An 18,701-nucleotide genomic window follows, 5' to 3' on the forward strand; every position below is an offset into this window, starting at 1 on the left:
GTGAGACAGCTGGGTCCAATGGTGGATCCATCCCAAGTTTTCTGAGGAATCTGCATCCTGCTTTCCAGAGTGGTTGCACCAATTTGCAGTCCCACCAGCAACGTGAAAGTGAACCTTTCCCCCCATATCCTTGCCAACAATTAAGCATGAGTATTCTCAACTGACGGAGGCAAAGTCTTAGGAGAGGGCGTTGCTGGTTCAAAAGGTGCGCACGTGCATGGTTTCACCATACTGGCCAAATTTCCCTCCAAAAGATGGAACCCACCTGTGTGCTCACCGGCAAATAGGAGCAGGCCTGTGTCCCCAAACCTCAGCAACGCGGAGCGAGTTTCCAGGTGTTCATTTCCGCCATCCTGATAGGTGAGGAATGCTATTTAAATATGCTTTTCTCTGGTGCTGAACAGCCTCTTGTTTGTTTAAGGGCTGGCTGCTTTAAGCATCTGTGTGTGTGTGTGTGTGTGTGTGTGTGTGTGTGTGTGTGTGATGTTTGTTCACAGGTAATGAAGCCATTATTCAATAAGATTTTTAAAATCTTTTATTATCTCAGTTTTTAAGACATTTGAGTTGTAGGTGGACACAATACCTTTGTTTTTTATTTTTATTTATTTTTACGTGGTGCTGAAGATCAAATCTAGGCGAGCCCTCCACCACTGAGCCCCAACTGCAGCCCTACTGCCTCAGTTCTTGAGTGTTTGATTGGTCGGGACATTATTTCTTTGACTGTGATACAGGTGCAAATATTTTCTCCCGTATCATTAGTTCTTTTTTTTTCCTTTGGATAACAGGGGTTTTTGTTTACTGTTTGTGTTGCAGTGGTGTCAGTTGGTGCACAGTTTATTTTGTTGTATTTGGGTTTGGAGTCAGTTATAAAGCCTTCCACCCACAGAGAGGCTCGCCCGTGTTTCCTTTTGGTACTTGGTTGGGTTCATTTTTTTACATTTAGATTCCTGCTCTATTTGGATTCTGTCCTACAAAGTGTGACACGTGGATTCAAACCTCTTTCTGGAAGCCAATCAGTTATCCCAGCACCTTTAGGAACAAGTTCCTTGGTCCCAAGGCTTGGGCAGGCACCTGTCTCTGAGAGCCAAGGTCCCTCCCTTGCACACACTCGGGAAACAGCCCCAGGTTCCCTGAGCCTGCCACACAACCTGACTTGCTTTTCCAATGGGCTTGTGGTGGGTTTCCAGCTGTTCAGGGTTCAGAGACAGGGAAGGGCTGGGAGTGGAGGCTGGTGGGGGAGGAAGGCTGAGGACTCCAGGAGGCCCCCCCAGGAGGCCTGGTGCCAGCTCCCCTGGGGCCTCCCAGAGGCCCGCCCACCTCATTCTGGGGCTCCCCACTCTGCAGTCTGTGGCATGCTGGGCTGATTATGGAGCCTGGTGGGGCCTGCCTCCCTCCTCGCATTCTTTGAAGAGAAGGACGGCAGCTTTCACACAGAGTCCCTGGGAACCCTACCCAGGAGTGCACACCTGGCCAGGCGAGGGCATCGGCCCTGGGAGCCTAACTCCTCACCCGTGACAAAGGTGTGCACGTGTGTGCCTGTGTTTGTAGGGGACAGGCTAATGCAGACTTTGATTTACCGGGAGCTTGCTGTGCGGTTTCTGACCCAGCCTTCTGCCTGTAGCAGAGCATCCGTCTTCCTGGCCACCCCACAGATCGCCCTCCTGCACAGACAGGAAATCGAGGCACCTGCCCACACCCACAGCCAGGGAGCGGAGGCTGCTCTTTGGATTGCTGTCCCCTGCCACCTCTCCTCCTGGAGTCGGGGACACAGGGAATTCACACAAGGGATAACTGCCCCATACGGAGGTGCCTCCTCTCAGACCCTGAAGCACCTCCCCCCCGGTGCTCAGTGTCCATCTCTCACACACCGTTCAGCACATGGTCACCGGGGTCTGTGTGATGCCACCTCTTGGGGGGCTGTCCTCCTCCTCCTCGGTGCCCCCAGATCCTGGAGGTGGGGGTGAAGCTGGACGTGTTTCAAGTGTCTGGAGTGTACGCTGGGGGGACCTGGACCAAGGTGGAGGTGGGAATCGACGGGCCCCGTGTTGATGGGGGAGGAGGGCAGAGCCACTGCCAGGTCTGGGCATGGTGACTTGTTGGTGGCAGTTGTGCACACTGAGATGGAGATGACAGGCAGAGGGAAGAGCAGGGTCAGAGGCCTGGGTGCAGGGCTCTGGGTTCGGGAGGCAGTGCGTGGCTGCCAGCCCAGGCCAGTCACTGGCTGGCTCACCAGGGAGCGCTGGCCGCTGAGAAGCAGGGGGTTGGCCGGGCGGCCCCCCAAGAACACAGACCATAAGTGGGAAGGGCAAGCAGCGAGCAGGCTCCGGGCGCTGAGGACCCCAGTGCCTCTGCCGGCACCCCACCTCCATTGGGGCCCCTTGGTTCAGGACAGAGCAGCCCCGTGCAATAATAAAGTCCTGAAAGGAAGCCACGGGGTTCAGGGAGCCCACCCCTGGGGGGATGATAGGTTACTTTTTGGTGCTTAAAATAATAAAGCTTTCCCTTGACCCGAAACTTCTGCCCTCCGGGAACGACTCATTCTCCAGGAGCTCCAGATGATAGAGCTTCCTGGTGCTGCTATAGCTGGGGTCCTTCCTGCAGGAGACACATGTCTAGGGCTTCACTGTCACACCCCCAGCCTCTGGAGGCAGCTGCGAAGCTGATTCCACAGCTGCGGGACCAGCTCTCCTGGTCCACTGGCTACTCCGCCTGCTGCGTGGCAGGGGCTTTGGACCCTGATCCCCTCCTGGAGGCGGAGATCCAGGGAGGGCAGCGTCCAGCGCAGCTGGGGAGACAAGGTCGGAAAACGCACTTCCAGGTGTCCCTGACGCAGACGGGAGCTCAGCAAATATTTGCCAACTGGACAAAAATGTCCTCATCCCCTTTGCCTTTTTGCCAGTTTCTGCCTAGACAACACTGGGGGTGGGGCTGTAGGGGGGTTCATTATTCCAGGAGTTCAGGGCGCAGGCGGCAGGACTGAGCTCGGGGCCCTGGGGCACTGCCAGAAAACTGCCAGTTTCGCTGCAGCTCTGTGCACCCCAGAACAGCGCGGCCAGCTGCCTTAGCCCAGCCTCTGAGCAGGTCCCCCCTGAGCTGTTCAGACCCATCCGGGACCTTCCCAGGAGAGAGGAGCCCCTGCTGGGATCAGCTTTGGTTTCCTTGGACCCGGTGAGGGGAAGGAGCCTAACCCACACCCCTTGCCTTAACACCACTGTTCAAGGCTCCCCCCTGGAGCTGGGGGAGCACCCACTTCTTCCATGGGCTTCTAGATCCCCCAATGTGGAAAGCCACCAGAATTGCAGCTCTACTCGGGCCGCTTTGAACCGTGTGCTCCTGGTCAAATCACCCAACCTCTTGGAGCTTGTTTTCTCTCCTGTAAAATTAGCCTGTTGTAAATAAAACATTCCACAGGGCTCCCATTTCTCTTGGAAATGTGACACAAGGCACTGGTCTCTCCAGTGGGTTTGGAGACTTCGTGAAGGCGGGGAATCAGTTCTAGCACTCACTGGTCTCTCCCCCCAGCGCCAGTTCTTGTCCGGATTCCCTTCTTGTGAGGTAGACATTATGCCATTATCCCCCACCTTTTTTATTTTTATTTTTCAGTCCTAGGGATTGAATTTGGTGGTTCTGCATCACTGAACTACAACACCAGCTATTTGAGTTCTTGAGACAGGGTCTCACTAAGTTGTCAAGGCCAACCTTGAACTTGTGATCCTCCTGCCTCATCCTCTCAGGTGTGTATCATTTTCCCCATTTACAGACGAAGAGACTGAGGTTCAGAGAGGCAGGACCTCCTTTGAATGTCTCAGTCATAGAACCAAGCTTCTGTGCTGTTGGCTCAGCGCCTCTCTGTCCCTGTGAACTTGGGAACTGATTCAGCACCAGAGGGAAGTTGAAGGGAGGGTGAAGTCAGGCAAAAGATGAATGCACTCGGAGCCAGGAGCCCCAGACCTGGCCCAGGCTCTCTTGGAAATGCGTCTTGGGAAGGCAGTGCCTCTCTCTGGTTTTGTTTCCGCAGAAAGAAACAGACAAGGTCACTTCCAAGGTTTCCCTAGGAATGACTGACATGGCCTGTGTTTTGCTACTGAGATGCCATCTGGGGCCTGGGAAGATGGGGAGAGGGGGCCCAGGTCCTGGCAGGGGGACGGGGGTCTTCTCAGATGCCTGCACCCCGCTCTACACAGAGATTAAACCCAGAGGGCGGAGCCTGGAGCAGCGGGCAGCAGAGTCTCCCAGGGCAAAAAGGACGCCCTCTCCTCTGGCTGCCCCACCCACCTAGTCCCCACCCAGGGACCAGCCTGCAAGAGCCACTCCCCAGAGTTTGTACCAGGTTCCCCACTGGCCAAACTCAGCCTCTCCCCAGAACATTCCGGCTGGGCTGGGACAGCCTCCTGCTGAGCTGTGGACACCTCTCTCTGTTGAGTCAGGTGCCCTGTATACCTGAGCACGGGGGGGCTTGGGTGGGACCCCAACATGTCACAACGAAATTCACCTTAAACAGTCCAAAAGTCAGAGAGAGACCCCCAGGACCATTGGGCTGCAGGAGTGTTTGCCAGGGGGCATTCTGGTCACAGGAATGGAGAGCTCTGAAGTCCCAGCATGGATCACAGGCAGGACCCGGAGACCCTGGGGCCCTGTGGAGCGACCTTTGCTGAGCATGCGGGACACGGCACCCAGGCAGCCCCAAGCGACAGTGCTTGGCTGTTTTATTTCCTCAATAGTAAGACAGAAGGGAGGCGGGGCCCAGCTCAGCACCAGGGTGGGGCGGCGGTTCGGGGTTCTGGCCCCCTCCCCATGCCTCTGCCGGCACCCCCACCTCCATTGGGAGCCCTTGAGTCAATGGAATTCCTGGTCTCCGATGTCACCCTGAATGCCACCTGAGCTGGATGAGGAAACACTGTTTCAGGCAAAGCAGAGTCAGAGCAATCGGGCTGGGCACTGCTGGTGGTCAGGCGTCGCCTGAGCTGGCCGGTGTCCATCCTGCCCAGCCTCAGTGGGTCTTCCCCTGGCCCTCGGAGATGATTTCTTCTGGCTGGGCACGCATGTACCACTCCACCCAGGAGCCATCGTAGATGGGCACATCGGGCTTGCCACAGAGGTAGGCCCCCAGTGCCACATGGCAGGCCGTGACGCCAGAGCCACAGGTGGCCACCAGTGGTTTGGAAAGGTCCACCTTTTTCTCTTGGAACAGGCGGCTGATCTCCTCGGGGCTCTTCTCCAGGCCCTCCTGAGTCAGGAATTCCGTGAAGGGGATGTTCGCCGTGCCGGGGATGTGGCCGGGCTCGATGCCTGTGGCAGGAGAGCGGGGAGGAGAGAAGAGATGGAAGGTGGTGTGAACGGCACCCCGTGTGTAAGGCTGCACATCGGGGCTCCCAGGCAAGCAGATGCCAAGCCCTGTCCTGTACCATCTCACGGGATCCTCACAACACGCAGCTCAGCACCCAAGAGTTTGCCCCATTCTGCAGACAGTGACGCTGGGGATCAATGCATCTAGCAAACTGCTGTCTGGAGTTTGACCCTTAAAAATGGGCTCCCCCCAGGGCCACAGCGAGCCCCAGGCTTCCTGATGTGCACCTGGGAGCCCCAGAGCCCTCAGTGTGACCTCTGTCCAGCTAGAACCTGTAGCACTTGCAGGCGAGGGGTCTGGATCTGGCAGGACAGACAGGCAACAGCTGGGCAGCTGGGCATCATGACAAGTCCTACAGCGGCGTGGGGGGCGCCAGAGTGGACATTGCTGAACGCTGTCTCGGGAGCCCCTCATGGCATTATTCCCTTAATCCTCCATGGAAACCAACCGTCACCTCCCCTTTTGTAAAGGAGGAGAATAAGGCACAAAGTCTCGCCTGCCCTGGCTCGTCACTGTCATGGGCAGAGAAGGCTTAAGCCGGTGCCATCCAGAGCTGGGGCTACTGAGCAGCAGCCACACTGCCCAGAGGGAGGCTGGAAGCTCGCAAAGGGAGCAGGGCTCAGCCAGGAATGGGGGCTGGGTGGTGGGGCTCACAACAAAAGGGACCCGCACAGCCAGTGCTCAATCTGGGCAGTTCAGACTCCAGGGCAAAGCTCTGGGGCAGCTTCTGTGTCACGCAGGGGTAACAACCTAGGGGGAGCTGCTGACCTACCCCTGTCCCGATCCCTGGAAGGGACCATGCATCCCTAGTGAACAGATGCAGACGCGGGGCTCAGTCAGGGGCATCACCCAGCCAGCCCAGAGGGGCGAAGAGCAGGCTGTCGAGCCAGGGTGCCAACCACAGTCAGGGCTTCCCACACCCAGCAGGCCACCCAGCAAAGAGCACCCGCCCTGCTGGACTGATGTGGAGACTACAGGTGCACTTGGCCCGACCTGGGCCCTTCAGCAGGGATGGCATGGCAGGGACAGTCCCCACTGATTTGGACAGGAGCCGGCTTCACACCTGTTAGCTTGACTCAGCCGTCAACAAGCCCACCAAGTGTGTACAGTTAGCTGTCACCCATGGATGGGCGGATGGATGAGGGATATGCTAACCACTCTGAAAAACACCATGGCGGGGCTGGGGATGTGGCTCAAGTGGTAGCGCGCTCACATGGCATGTGCAGGGTGCTGGGTTCGATCCTCAGCACCACATAAAAAATAAATGAAATAAAAAGATGTGTCCACCGAAAAATAAAAAATATTTTAAAATCCCCTCCCCTCTCTCTCTCTCTCTTTAAAAAACAACAGCAACAACAACAATAACAACAACAAAAAACACTATGGCCAGACAAGTACACGTTAATCACATCACTTCCTGTCCCCTGCAGCTTATCTGGGTGTGCAAATCAGAGCAGAGGGCTTTACACACTTGCTCTCTTTAGACTCTCACTGCACTCTTTATGTCCCCAGTTACGGCTCACAGTGCACACGAGCAGGGGCTGAGGTTCAGAGAGATTGGGTGACCTGCGGATGTCACACAGCCAGGGCAATCTGAGGTGGGCTCTGAATCCAGGTGGGCTGGGGATGCAGCAGGACCCAGGTGGTGCCCTTCTCAGGTGAACCATATGAAACTGGCATTCATGTAGGTTCAAAAATGGTGCCCTGGGAAATCCAGCTGACAGCCACCCTGTTGGTGTCCTCTCCACGGCCCTTCTGCAAGCATCATCCCTCTGGGAGAAGCCCTTCCTGCTCTGGCCCGACTTCCTCCTCCATCCATCATCGCAGGGGCTGCGGGAAGGACCTGACGGGGACTCATCCCTCGGTTTCTTTACCAAACTGGGGACTGTCCCCCACTCCCCCCACTGATGCCACACACAGCACTGGGGTGGGAGCGCTGGGGTTCTCACCCTGGGTCCCCACGTCCTTGGGGTGGCCATTGCCCGATGCCCAGGAGGGGACAGTGAGGCTTAGAGAGGAAGGTGCCCTCAGCCCGAAAGGGAGGGCAGGGCCAGGAAGCGCCAGGGCGCAGGCCAGCCCTGCCCCAGCCCCAGGACACCTCCCGGCCCCTTTAAGTTACCGTCTCGGGGCTCAGGCTCGGTTCCGCGGAAGCGGCCGGCGGCGCGGGCGTCCACCACCTGGAAGTGCCGGGACTCCAGGTTGTCCTTGATGTCCTCGTAGGTCTTGACGAAGGCGGGGTCGAGCTGGGCATGGAACTCGGCGGGCGCGGGGCGGCTCTTGCCCGAGCTGAGAGGGAGGCTCTGGCGCAGCCAGTTTCGGAGGCCGCCGTCCAGCAGCGACACGGTGCGGTGGCCGAAGGCGCGGAACATCCACCAGACGCGCGGCGCCGCGTAAAGGCCCTGGTCGCTGGCGTCGTAGACCACGACGTGCGTGGCGGCGCCCACGCCCAGGCTGCCCGCGTACTCGGCGAACTGCGCGGCGCTGGGCAGCATGTGGTCGTAGGGCGACGTGCGGTCGCTGCACTGGTCGAGGTCAAAGAAGGCCGCGCCTGGGATGTGGCGCTCCTCGAACTCGCGGCGCGCGTCGCGGCCCAGCTTGGGCAGGTACCAGGAGGCATCCAGCAGCTGCAAGGGCTGCCCGGCCCGCGGGGCCCTCAGCGCCTCGGCGACCCACTGCGCGGACACCAGCGCGCGGAAGAGCTGCGGACCGGCCATGGCGGTGGCGACACTGGGGCTGCAGGCCTGCGCGACAGGGAAGATGTCAGGAGGGAAGGGAGGCAGAGGCGGGCCCCAGGGCGCGGAATGATTGCACCGCTGGGCTGGAGCAGGGGCTGGGACCTGGTGGGTGGGGGCGTGGAGCCCGCTCAGGGCAGAGTCCAGGAATGCAGACGGCACTGGGGGGAGCCCAAGCAGCCTGGTCACCCTGGGCCTCCCTCTGCGGGGCCTTGGATGTGTACACAGCTCCAAGTGACCGAATGACCAGGAACCCCAGGAGAGGGTCAGGCAGACCCCTCTGTGCAGCTCGCTGGGCAGGCCCTTAGAGGGGTGGGAGCAGGGGCAGGAAGGCTCACTGACACTTTAAAGCAATCAAGGCCAAAGTCTCAGCCCCTCCCTTAGAGTCACCTCTGCCTCCTTTCCCACCTGGCAAGCCCTGCTGGAACGCCTTCACTGGGTCACCAGGCATTTCAGTAAGATGCCCAAGAGGAATGGGGAGCCGGGAGTCACTGTCTGCCCGGTATCACTTACTGCTCACAATACCCCAGAAAAGCCCCAGACATAGCAGACTGTCAATTACTTGTCCATCGAGGGACCTTAGAGGTTTGATATTGTCACCATTTCACAGAAGGGGAGATAGAGGTTCACAGAAGGGCACTAAAGTGTCCTGGTGGCAACAGGCTCCACCTTAGGCAGCCTGGTCCAGACCGACTGCCCAGCCTGGGGCTGGCTCTGGGAGTTCAGGAAGGCCAGTTTGTGCCCAGCCTGTTTTCTCTCTGGCCTTTCTTTAGCAGCACCGACAGTGACAGCCCCTTTGCAGGACAGGGCTGTCAGGGAATCAGCTCACTAGCCCAGGGACTTGGCAGTCCCTACATTCCAGGGCAGGCTCCCCAAATACTTCAAGTCCATTTATGACGGCTGGTGCCCTGCTCCATAGAGGGCCTCCGTGCAGGTTACAGAAAAGGGCCCCTCCTGCCAGGCAGAGGCAGGGCCCTACCAGGGAGGTGGCTGGGCATGTGGCCCTCTCAGGTGGACCCTAGGCAGGGCCCAGACCTTACATCCACACAAGGTAGTCCTATCAGTGACACGAAGCAGGTAGAGAGCAGTGCTCATGGAATGTCCCTGGAGGCTAGACCACATGCTAGGGCCACAGCCTCAGTGGTGGCAGAAGGCCTGTCTTCTGAGTGAGCCAACCGGCAGCTGAGGATTAAGTGCACCGCCCTGGGTCACAGAGCTGACCCGGGGCAGCCTCAGGATCAGAAACCAGAATTCAATCCTGAGGCTAGGCTTCTTCCCCAGCCCCAGGTGTCACGGTGACCAGAGCCTGTGAGTGCCCCCACCCCAGTCTCATCACAGCTGGCTGTCAGGAACCGACTTCACCCACAGGGTCAGGCCCTGTGCTGGATTCCGAGCAACTCCTGACTTGGCCAGGCCCAGGGGAGAGACAGGCTGCAGCCTTCTCTAGCAACTGAGGACAGCCTGGAGCTCAATGCGGACAGGAGGACGGCTACCTCGGTCGGGGGCGGGAGGCTTCCTGGAGGAAGTGGCCGTCCAAAAGGGGACCTTCCACTTGACTTTGGGGATAAGCAGGGTGCCAGGGGCTTTGGTTAAAGGGTGATCCCAGTACCCACGGGGTGTGCCACAGTTACGTAATACTGGGGTGCTGCTGGTCTCACTTGCGAACCATACAAGCTCCTGGAGCCCCATCATCCTTGGGAGACCCTTGCTTTTTTCTCCCCAAAGATTCAATCAGAGTGAAAAGCACCATGGTTTGGGAGTCAGAGAGCCCCACCCCCAGAGTCATTGCAAGGACCACACACTACTGCCTAACTGCTTGTGTGATGGTGGGCACATCTGGGCCATGCAAGGGGGCAGCCAACCTCCACTCTTACAGAGAAGATTAAATAATAAACGGAAAAGAGCCACCGTCATACACTACCCATGGGGTTTTAATAATCATTAAAAACGGCCTAATGAAATCTCATTATTTCTTCCAGTTTTCTCTCAGGTGGCCTTGAACCTGAACCCATGGCAGCAAATCGAGAATCTTAGAATTTTAGAACTTGACCTGGGGCAGTGGTGCATGCCTGTAATCCCAGCCACTCAGGAGGCTGAGGAAGGAGGCCAGCCTCAGCAACTTGTGAGACCCTCAGAAACTTAGGGAGATACTGTGTCAAAATAAAAAGGACTCAAGATATAGCTAAAAGGTTAAGTGCCCCTGGGTTTAATACTTAGTACCAAAAATAAATAAATAAATACCCCCTCCCCCCCCACACACAATAATTTTAGGATTGGGTGGGACTTCAGAGGTCTGTCATCCTGTCCTGCACCCTCTGCTTGATTTACAGGCAGTTCTCACAAAGGATTTTGGGCTATGGGGGAGGGTCTGAAAGGGCAGGCAGTGGTGTTCCTGAAGGGCGGGGACCAGGAGAAGGGGTGCGGTCCCTGTGTGTACAGTGGGCCAAGATCATTGTAAGGGGACCTGGGGGGGTGACGAACCCCAGGATGTACAGGGTAGCCCCAGGCCCATCTCAGGGGTGCACACTAAGTCAAGTGTGGGCTCTGCCAATCCCATCTAGGTGGGCACTCAGGGGTCCCCTGGCCACCGCTGGTACCTCCCTCACCACCATTAAGCCCAAGGCAGAGAGGATTCCCTGATTAAATGTTTATCAAAATTTGAATTTTTGCAAGAGGCTGTGAGAAATTAGGTCCGGACAATTTTTAAAAAGCGGGGAGGGGGTCCTGAGGAAAACACTCTAGGGCTAGGAACAGCCCATAACATTGGCCTCCTCCCAGTTTGCCAGACAGAGCCAAGGCTAAATTTCAGGGATTTTTGCCAACTGGTTATTAAACAACCACTGTTAAAATTCAACTTTTATAAATTTAGAATTAACTAGGTTCGATTAAAAACAAATGTAATATTTTAAAAAGCGGTGACTTCAGCAATGAGCGAGCTGGGACTAGGTCCCTCTCAACTCCTCGGCCTCCCTTGTGAAGAAGTCCCTGTCCTGCTAGGCAGGACTGTTGGAGGAACTGAGTGACACCCTAGGAGCAGGCAGCGAGGCCACCCGGGTGGCCGCAGGCCCCGACTGTTTACTTTCATTTCACTCTGGCAAGTCCTCTGCCAGTTCTCCTGGGGGCCTCTGGGTCGGTGGGTCTCCCCCGGCCTCCTTCCCCAAGTGGCACCAGGTCACACCAAACCTATGGGCGACTTTCCTCCACCATTCGCCCCAACCCCACCCTGCAGGCGACCCCAAGCAGCCCTGGACAGAGCCCCTTAGGGCGAATTAAGTGCGCCCTGGCCACCCTTCGCTCCCAGGCGGCGCCCCCTCCTCCGCTAGGGCCGCGCGGGAAGTCCCGCGCCGCGCACCCCAAGGAGAGCCCTCCTGCTACCGACCGGCCGTCGCGACGCGGCGGGCAGCAGTTACCCGGGTCTCGGGCTCCCGGCTCCCTGCCTCTGCCATGGCGCCCCCTCCCCGCACCCGCCTAGGTCCCCTCCTTCCGCCACCAACCTGCGATGGGCCAAAGGGAGGAGACTCGGACACAGCCCACCGCCCTGGCCACTCGGAGCCGCCGCTGCCGGCGCCTTCCACCGGCCGAGCCCGCGGGGGGAGACGCCGGCGCCGCGAGGCCCGATAGCTCGCCTCCCGCTGGCCGCCCGGCGCCCGGGGCAGCCCCCTGGGGTCTCAGAGGCACTCGGAGCCCAGGATCGTTCGGGGCCCCTCTTGCCGGAGTGGGGGCGGCGCGGGGCGGCGGTCGGCGGCGCAGGTCCCCCCTCTCGCAGTGGCACGATGGTGCGGGCCGCCCGGGAGCTAGCGGCTCAGGGTTTGAACGCGCCAGCTTCGCCAGCGGCTGGGGCGAGCGCCAGCGAGGCGGCCAGGGCGAGTGAGTGGGTCCGGCCACCTGCAGCCCAGGGGAGGGTCCTGGTGGCGAGAGCGGGGCGGGGTGCCCGGGACTCCCTGACCCGACGAGGACAGAGGGCGCCCTGGAGGCGGGCTCCTGAGCGGGTGCGGGAGGGCTGGCGAGGGCGCTGTCCCGCGCGCCTGGGGACTCCAGGGCAGCTTCTCCCAGTGCACCCGCCCCTGCCCTCCGGGGAAAGAGGAGTCCAAGCCCAAGGACCGGCGCCCCGCATCTCGGGCGGTTAGCACAGTTCCTTCCTGGCAGGATCCCGAGGGCGAGTATGGGGTTTGCCCGGGCAGACGCCCGTCCAGCGACCGCGGCGCCCAGAAACCCTTGCCCCACCCCCTTCCGCGCCGGCAGGGAGCGGGGGAGGGCTGGGGCGCGTCCTTGGGAATCCGCAGACCGCCGCTGCACCCCGGGAGGTGACACTGCATCCTGGGGTGCCGGGGAGAAGCAGCTACTCCTCCCAGGCCCCGCCCACTGCCCCCAGTGCGCTCAGGCGTGTCTCTTTCCCGAATCCCATCTGCGCCAGGTGACAACGCAGAGCAGACACCATGGTTCAACAGGTGCTCTACCGGGCCCTGGTCTCCACCAAGTGGCTGGCGGAGTCCCTCCGGTCAGGCAAGCTGGGCCCCAGCCTGAGGGTGCTGGACGCGTCCTGGTACTCACCGGGCACTCGTGAGGCCCGCAAGGAGTACCGAGAGCGCCATGTGCCGGGTGCCTCCTTCTTTGATATAGAGGAGTGCCGGGACACGGCTTCGCCCTACGAAATGATGCTGCCCAGCGAGGAGCACTTCGGAGACTACGTGGGCCGCCTGGGCATCAGCAACGACACGCATGTGGTGGTATATGATGGTGACAACCTGGGCAGCTTTTATGCTCCCAGAGTCTGGTGGATGTTCCGAGTGTTTGGCCACCGCACTGTGTCAGTGCTCAATGGTGGCTTCCGGAACTGGCTGAAGGAGGGCCACCCGGTGACATCTGAGCCCTCACACCCAGAGCCAGCCATATTCAAAGCCACTCTGGACCGCTCCCTGCTCAAGACCTATGAGCAGGTACTGGAGAACCTGGAATCTAGAAGGTTCCAGCTGGTGGATTCACGATCCCAAGGGCGGTACTCTGGCACTGAGCCAGAGCCAGATGCAGTAGGTGAGTGTCCCTGTGGTCCCTGGGGAGTTACGCCTAATAGGAAGACATGGAGTTAGGGTGACTGGGACCCTCTCCAGGTTTTGCCCTCAGGCCCCCCACGCAGGCCTCAGTATTTCTATCTGTAGGATACACCTAACCCTGACCACTTTTTCAGCTCAGATGCATGATGACCTATGTATGTGTCTTGATAGCCATGTGCTGACAAGTGACACAGCATCGCCAGAGGTGACTGGTGATGTCTGCCCCTGTCCACTTCCAGGCACCCCCACATGCACTAGGTTGTACCAAAGGGCATGATGCCCATGAGCCAGCATTTATACGGGAGCCTCCTAAGGACACGCTGGGCTTACGTAGTCCCCCAGAAGCTTCTCCAGCCATCTGCAACAGCCTTTCCTGACCCCTCCCTCCCCTCAGCTTCCCTGGTCCCTGGGCTGAGGTTTGCAGGACAGCTCAGTTGATAACCTTTCCTAGCAGCTGGGCCTGAGGTGGAGCTGCCATGCTAGACACCTGTCACTGTCCCGTCCCATCCAACAAGTTGTAGTGCCCCATTTTAAAGGGGGTGTGTGTGTGGATGTCAGAACGTTCAGTGATGGGCTTCATTCAAGTGGCTGAGCCAGGGTTGAACCCAGAGCTGCCTTGTTTTAAGCCAGAACTCTAAACCTGGATACGCTCCATCTGTCCCCCCCCCCCAGCCCCCAGGGCTAGAGAGGAATCCCCTCTGCTAGATATTCCCAGAGAGGTGGCCCTTCAGTCCCCTCCTGTGGAAGGGAGGCCAGAAGTCTGCATTGCTCGGGGCAGGAACCACCTCGGGACAGGAACCACTGAGGTCTAGAAGCTCCTGGCTAGAGGGAGCCTGGGTCTTGCCTTTCCCAGGTGCAGAACTTGCCAGCCTGTACCTCCTGGTGGCTCTCCCCTCCGCCAGGGACACCCCTCCCTCCACTCCCCAGGATCTACCTCTGGTGCAACATTTCGCCCAACTTGTGAAACAGTGTTGCTTCCTTTGTGTGCCCCAGGGAGAGAATGTGGGAAAACTGTCCAGTCACAGAGCTGGAGGGACTGAGAGGTCACCTCATCAGACAGAGGCTCACGGAGGCAGGGGCAGGGCCAGCCCAGGAGGTCTCTGCCTTCCTCAGCTCCGCTCTCCCGGGCCCCTGCTCGCCTGCCGGGCCTGCTCTCTGGAGGTCTGGAGGAGGTTCTGGTTCTGTGCTTGCAGCCCTCTGGCCTTGGCTCAAGATGCCTTTTCTTCTTGGGACTCAGGCTGCCCTGGAGGGAGGAGAGAAGGAGTTGGTTCTCTGGTGTTTCCCAGCCTGCTCCAAGGGAAATGGAGAAGTGTGATTCAGGCGCACTCCTTATCATTCCCATTTCACAGATGGGAAAACCGAGGCATAGAGAAGGGAAACGGCGTGCTCCTGTGATGCCTCCAGAGAGCCCTGAATTCTCCCTCCTCTGTGACCCTCCTCCCGCCTCTGGTGCCCAAAGGGGAGTGCCAGGGAATATGAGTTCTCCTTTCAGCACTGCCACTCCTTTGCATTGTGACCTCAATCTAATTGCTTGACCTCTGAGTCCTCTTTATAAAATGATCAAAATAGGGTCAGCCCTACCCACTGTGTGTGGAGGTGCTGATTTCAATGCAACGGTGATTGTAAAGGGATTTAAGGGCAAGGAAAGGACAGGTCAGGGCCACCTAGAGGCATCGACGGCTCCCTCCCTCATTCTCTAAGAGGGTCTGCTGACCTCCATGCAAAATGTTTGGGGACACAAAGTCACAGGAGGCTATGTCAGGTTCATGGTCCCCACCTGGGGTGGAATAAGGGAGACACCGCGGGTTCAGCCGTCCAGATGGGAGGTTAGGGACAGGCTTTGCCCAGAGTGTCCCTGGCGGAGTGACCCCAGGAGGACCAGAGGGCTACTTCCTGGCTGGATGAGGCCCTTGGCCTAAGCGTGTGCCTTAGTCCTTTGGTCGGGGAGAGGGTAGGACTTGTTCAGATTCAGTTTACATCCGGGTGTGGCACCTAGGGGTGGCCCTGGGCGTGTCAGTCTGCCTTGCTCTCCTGACCTCCCCCTGGGTGGGGAGGAGGAAGAGGGAGGAGGCAGGGCAGAAGCCCGTGGACTTGATCCTGCTCGGCCCCGTGGGAGAAGAGACTTCTCTAACGAGGCAGAGCGGCCAAGACTTGGACCTGGTCGGCAGCATCAAAGCGAGGCTGTTTGTGAAGGCCACCCCTGCGGGTGGGGAGAGCAATCGCGAGGCTGGGGGAAAGGTCCCTGCTCCACGGGGCTAGGGAGCTCCTCTGCCTGTGTCCCTCCCCTCCAGGGCCAGGGCTGCCCACACTGGATCCCCTGGTGTCCTTAAGGAAGGCAGGAAGGGCCAAACAGGTTTTCCTGGCCTTGAACGTTCACACCTATTGGCAGCCTGAAGATGTAAGATTGCCAGCTTGACTCACACCTTCTTGGCCAAAACCGGAACATAAATTCCTAGACCTCTGAGCAGTTGAGCATGGGACGTCAGCTCATCCATTCCCCTGCCTCAGCCTCCTTTTCTAGGGAGGCTCAGGGTAGTCAAAGAACACAGGCTTTAAGGTCTGACCCGTCTGACTGCACTTCAAATACCTTTGCTGTGTGCCCTGGAGCAAGTTACCTCACCTCTCTGCGCTTGAGCTCCCCACCAGCGTGGCGAGGATAATCTCCTGGCTTTGTGACGATTTGGGAAGATTAAGATGAGTTAATTAAGATTAATCTCTCCTCAACACATTTTTGGGAACCCCGGTGCCAGAGGTGGGGTCATGCCCATTTTTTGTGGGGTCGGGAAGGCCCCGGGCCTGCAGATGCAGATACCGTGCACGTGGGCGGAGAGCAGCAGCAGACTCCGCCTCGGGCAGAGGACTCTTTCCTCCACTTGGCTGCTCTCCAGCTTCTCTGCCGGGAGGGGCACATCTTGGCGCCACGGGCTGCTGGCTCCTCTTTGGGATTCCCCAGGCAGCCCCTGAGCCTTGGCCCAAGCAGGAGGGCCCTCCCCGGCTGGAGCCCCGCTCCACCGAAGCCCCCAACTGCACCCCTTCTCAGAAGAGGGCTCCTTTAAGGAATCAGAAAATAAGCAACGGCGCGTCCTCGTTGGTGGTGGGGAGAGGAGGGCCCCTGTGTGTGGTCTCCTGGGGTCACTGACCCAGCCCCAGCCGCCCCGGAAAGCGCCCGCAGTGGGTTCCTGGAGGAAGGTTCCGGAGCCACCGGGTAGTGCACAGCTGGCTTCAGGCACAGGTCTGGGGCAAAGCAAGATGGGATTGCCACAGGAAGAGGGACCGGAAGTCTCTGTCACCCAGGGACCTTTATGCTAATGAGTTTCACAATCCTCTTTGGAGCTTGGGGTGGGGGCCCAGAACCCCACTGGTGCCTGATGTGTGCCCAGGGCCCCCAGGGCTTTTACCTGTCATAGGTAAACTCCCCCAGGCTGTGAGATGGGGGCTCCCTGTGCCACAGGCAGGGGGACCGAGACCTGGCAGGGCAGGGCCTGTGCAGAGTACCAGGATGTGGCCTGGTCCCACTAGTCAGGTCCTGCCCTGCCCCCTCTTGCCACCCTGGCCCCAACCTCCCATGGTCCAGGTTTACTGGGGCGGTGGGGACTTGGGGAGGAGCCCAAAGAGGTGGAGGCAAACCTGTGTGGAGCCCAGTCCCGTTCCCCAAGTCTGGAGGGCGCAGGGTGTGTGAGAAGGGAGGAGGGTACCCGGCAGCCTCGGGCCTGGGCCAAGGCCTTGAGGGGGCCCGGCTCTGTCCACGTCCAAACCCTGGGCCCCTCTTGCTATTTCAAAGCCAGTTTGTTCTTTTGGTTTTTTTGGTGCCAGGGATGGAACCCAGGGGTGCATACCACTGAGCCACGTCCCCGGCCCTTTCTAGATTTTATTTTGAGTCGGGGTCTCGCTGAGTTGCTGAGGCCGGTCCAGAGGCAGTTTGGGCAGAGGGGCCCTGCTGGTGGAAGGGACCCCGGGCCAGCCTAGCTACACATTTGCTTCTATCCACACCTTGCACAGGCCTGAAGGGCCCACAGTGACCCCGTCCTCGTAGGTGGCAAAGTGGCAGGAAGCCACAGCATCTGAGGGCATGGTGGGGGCAGCCCCAGTGGTCAGTGCTGTCCCTGTGGCCTTTACTCCTCACACAGGGGGAGGGGCAGTCTCACTCCTCTTTTATCCCTGGGGAAACTGAGGCCCAGAGAGGTGGCAGGACTTGTTCAAGGTTACCCAGCTAGTAAGTGGCAGAGCTGGGCCTTCAACTTGGGTCTGGTACCAGGTCACCTGCTCTTTTCACAGCTGTGTGCCCAGAAGGAAACCCAGGGGGCTCGTGGTGACCCCAGGCCTGTCTTACCTGTCCATGTGGCCTGAGGTGGGACACTTTTCGTTCCACCAGGCCTCGGTGTGTTCATCTCTAAACTGGAGTGACATTGAACTTAGTGGCTTGCGACATTTCCTGACGTCAGTCTTCCTTGCTGGGCTGGCAGCTCCGGGGGGCCTCAGTGGTGGCGCTTTAGCCAACAAAGCACGTGGCATTGGCAGTCACGGGTCCCATGTGTCCCTCTCGACAGTGCAGTGACGTGGGTCTGTACCACTGAGCCCATTTTACAGATGAGGCAGCCGAGGTGCAGAGAAGGGAAGCTGCTCTGCCATGGCGGAGGCTGGTGGAGGTTGGTGGAGACGGACGGCCGAGGCTCATCCCTGTCCTCCCAAGCAGGTGTCACTCTGGACCCCCTGCTTCAAGGAGGCTGCGGGGGTCTCAGCCGCGGCATCGAACGTCGTAGTTAGGGCTGGCAACAAGTTTAGCTCCACAAGGCGCCAAGAAGATGTCACTTTAATGTGCAAAGCCTGTGGCCCCCTCCACCCCAGCCTCCCTGACCCTGGCCTCTGCCCCCAGGGCTGGATTCCGGCCACATCCGCGGCTCCGTCAACATGCCCTTCATGGACTTCCTGACGGCGGACGGCTTCGAGAAGAGCCCCGAGGAGCTGCGCGCCATGTTCCAGGGCAAGAAGGTGGACCTGTCCAAGCCCCTCATCGCCACCTGCCGCAAGGGTGTCACCGCCTGCCACATTGCCCTGGCCGCCTACCTCTGCGGCAAGCCCGACGTGGCCGTCTATGACGGCTCCTGGTCCGAGTGGTTCCGCCGGGCGCCCCCCGAGACCCGCGTGTCCCAGGGGAAGGGCGGCAAGGCCTGAGCCCGGCCTCTCCTGGGGCACCGGCTCCGGCCAGGTCAGGGGTCCCGTGTGACCCACGGCTGGTCCCTAGCCAGGCAGGTGGACGCGGTTTTTAGAATTGCCCTTCCCCCACACTGGAATAAAGCGCCTTTTTCAGAGCCTGTCTGCGGTCTCCCTCCACCCCGTCCCTGTCCCCACTTCACCCCCAGACTCCTTGGCCTCCACCCGGCAAGAAGCCGCCCGAGCCCCCCCCCGCCCCCCGCAGCTGGGGGAGCCGCTCAAGGGCCACTTCCTTATTCAGCCACCTGCGCCCCGGGTCAGGTGGACTTTGCCCTGGAGCATGGGGGACCTACGGGGGCCAGAGAGGTGAGCCAGGGCCAGCCTGGCATCCCCCACTCCTGCCATGGGCCCAGCCCCTTG

At 59.4% G+C, this 18,701-nt stretch overlaps 2 protein-coding genes across 3 annotated transcripts; one reads left to right on the forward strand and one right to left on the reverse strand.

Moving 5' to 3' along the window:
* Positions 1-4,689: 4,689 nt before the first annotated feature.
* Mpst (mercaptopyruvate sulfurtransferase) lies at positions 4,690-11,647 on the reverse strand. 2 transcript variants are annotated; one of them, XM_027937845.2, is made up of 3 exons: positions 11,574-11,647; positions 7,467-8,088; positions 4,690-5,289 (listed from the first exon to the last, which is right to left on the reverse strand). In XM_027937845.2, the coding sequence occupies exons 2-3, from the start codon at positions 8,059-8,061 to the stop codon at positions 4,991-4,993; spliced, it is 894 nt and encodes a 297-aa protein (XP_027793646.2). In that variant the 5' UTR covers positions 8,062-8,088; positions 11,574-11,647; the 3' UTR covers positions 4,690-4,990. The 2 variants fall into 2 exon arrangements, with proteins under 2 accessions (XP_027793646.2, XP_027793571.2); XM_027937770.2 differs by lacking the exon at positions 11,574-11,647 and adding an exon at positions 11,490-11,542.
* Positions 11,648-11,855: 208 nt separating this feature from the next.
* Tst (thiosulfate sulfurtransferase) lies at positions 11,856-18,439 on the forward strand. The gene is made up of 3 exons (XM_027937942.2): positions 11,856-11,946; positions 12,494-13,110; positions 18,004-18,439. Exons 2-3 carry the CDS (start codon positions 12,516-12,518, stop codon positions 18,300-18,302), a joined length of 894 nt encoding a protein of 297 aa, XP_027793743.1. The 5' UTR covers positions 11,856-11,946; positions 12,494-12,515; the 3' UTR covers positions 18,303-18,439.
* Positions 18,440-18,701: the final 262 nt, after the last annotated feature.

The sequence above is a fragment of the Marmota flaviventris genome, chromosome 3, assembly GCF_047511675.1.
Source record: "Marmota flaviventris isolate mMarFla1 chromosome 3, mMarFla1.hap1, whole genome shotgun sequence".
In the NCBI taxonomy this organism is placed as follows: Eukaryota; Metazoa; Chordata; class Mammalia; order Rodentia; family Sciuridae; genus Marmota; species Marmota flaviventris.

Bases quoted from the DNA above. Each gene is read 5' to 3' on its own strand.
- Mpst (XM_027937770.2), bottom strand. From the start codon at position 11,525: ATGGCAGAGGCAGGGAGCCGGGAGCCCGAGACCCGG. The intron at 8,089-11,489 runs GTAACTGCTGCC...CCTGTCGCGCAG, and splicing joins GCCGGGAGCCCGAGACCCGG to GCCTGCAGCCCCAGTGTCGC. The intron at 5,290-7,466 runs GTAACTTAAAGG...CTCCTGCCACAG, and splicing joins CGAGCCTGAGCCCCGAGACG to GCATCGAGCCCGGCCACATC.
- Tst (XM_027937942.2), top strand. From the start codon at position 12,516: ATGGTTCAACAGGTGCTCTACCGGGCCCTGGTCTCCACCAAGTGGCTG. The intron at 13,111-18,003 runs GTGAGTGTCCCT...CTCTGCCCCCAG, and splicing joins GCCAGAGCCAGATGCAGTAG to GGCTGGATTCCGGCCACATC.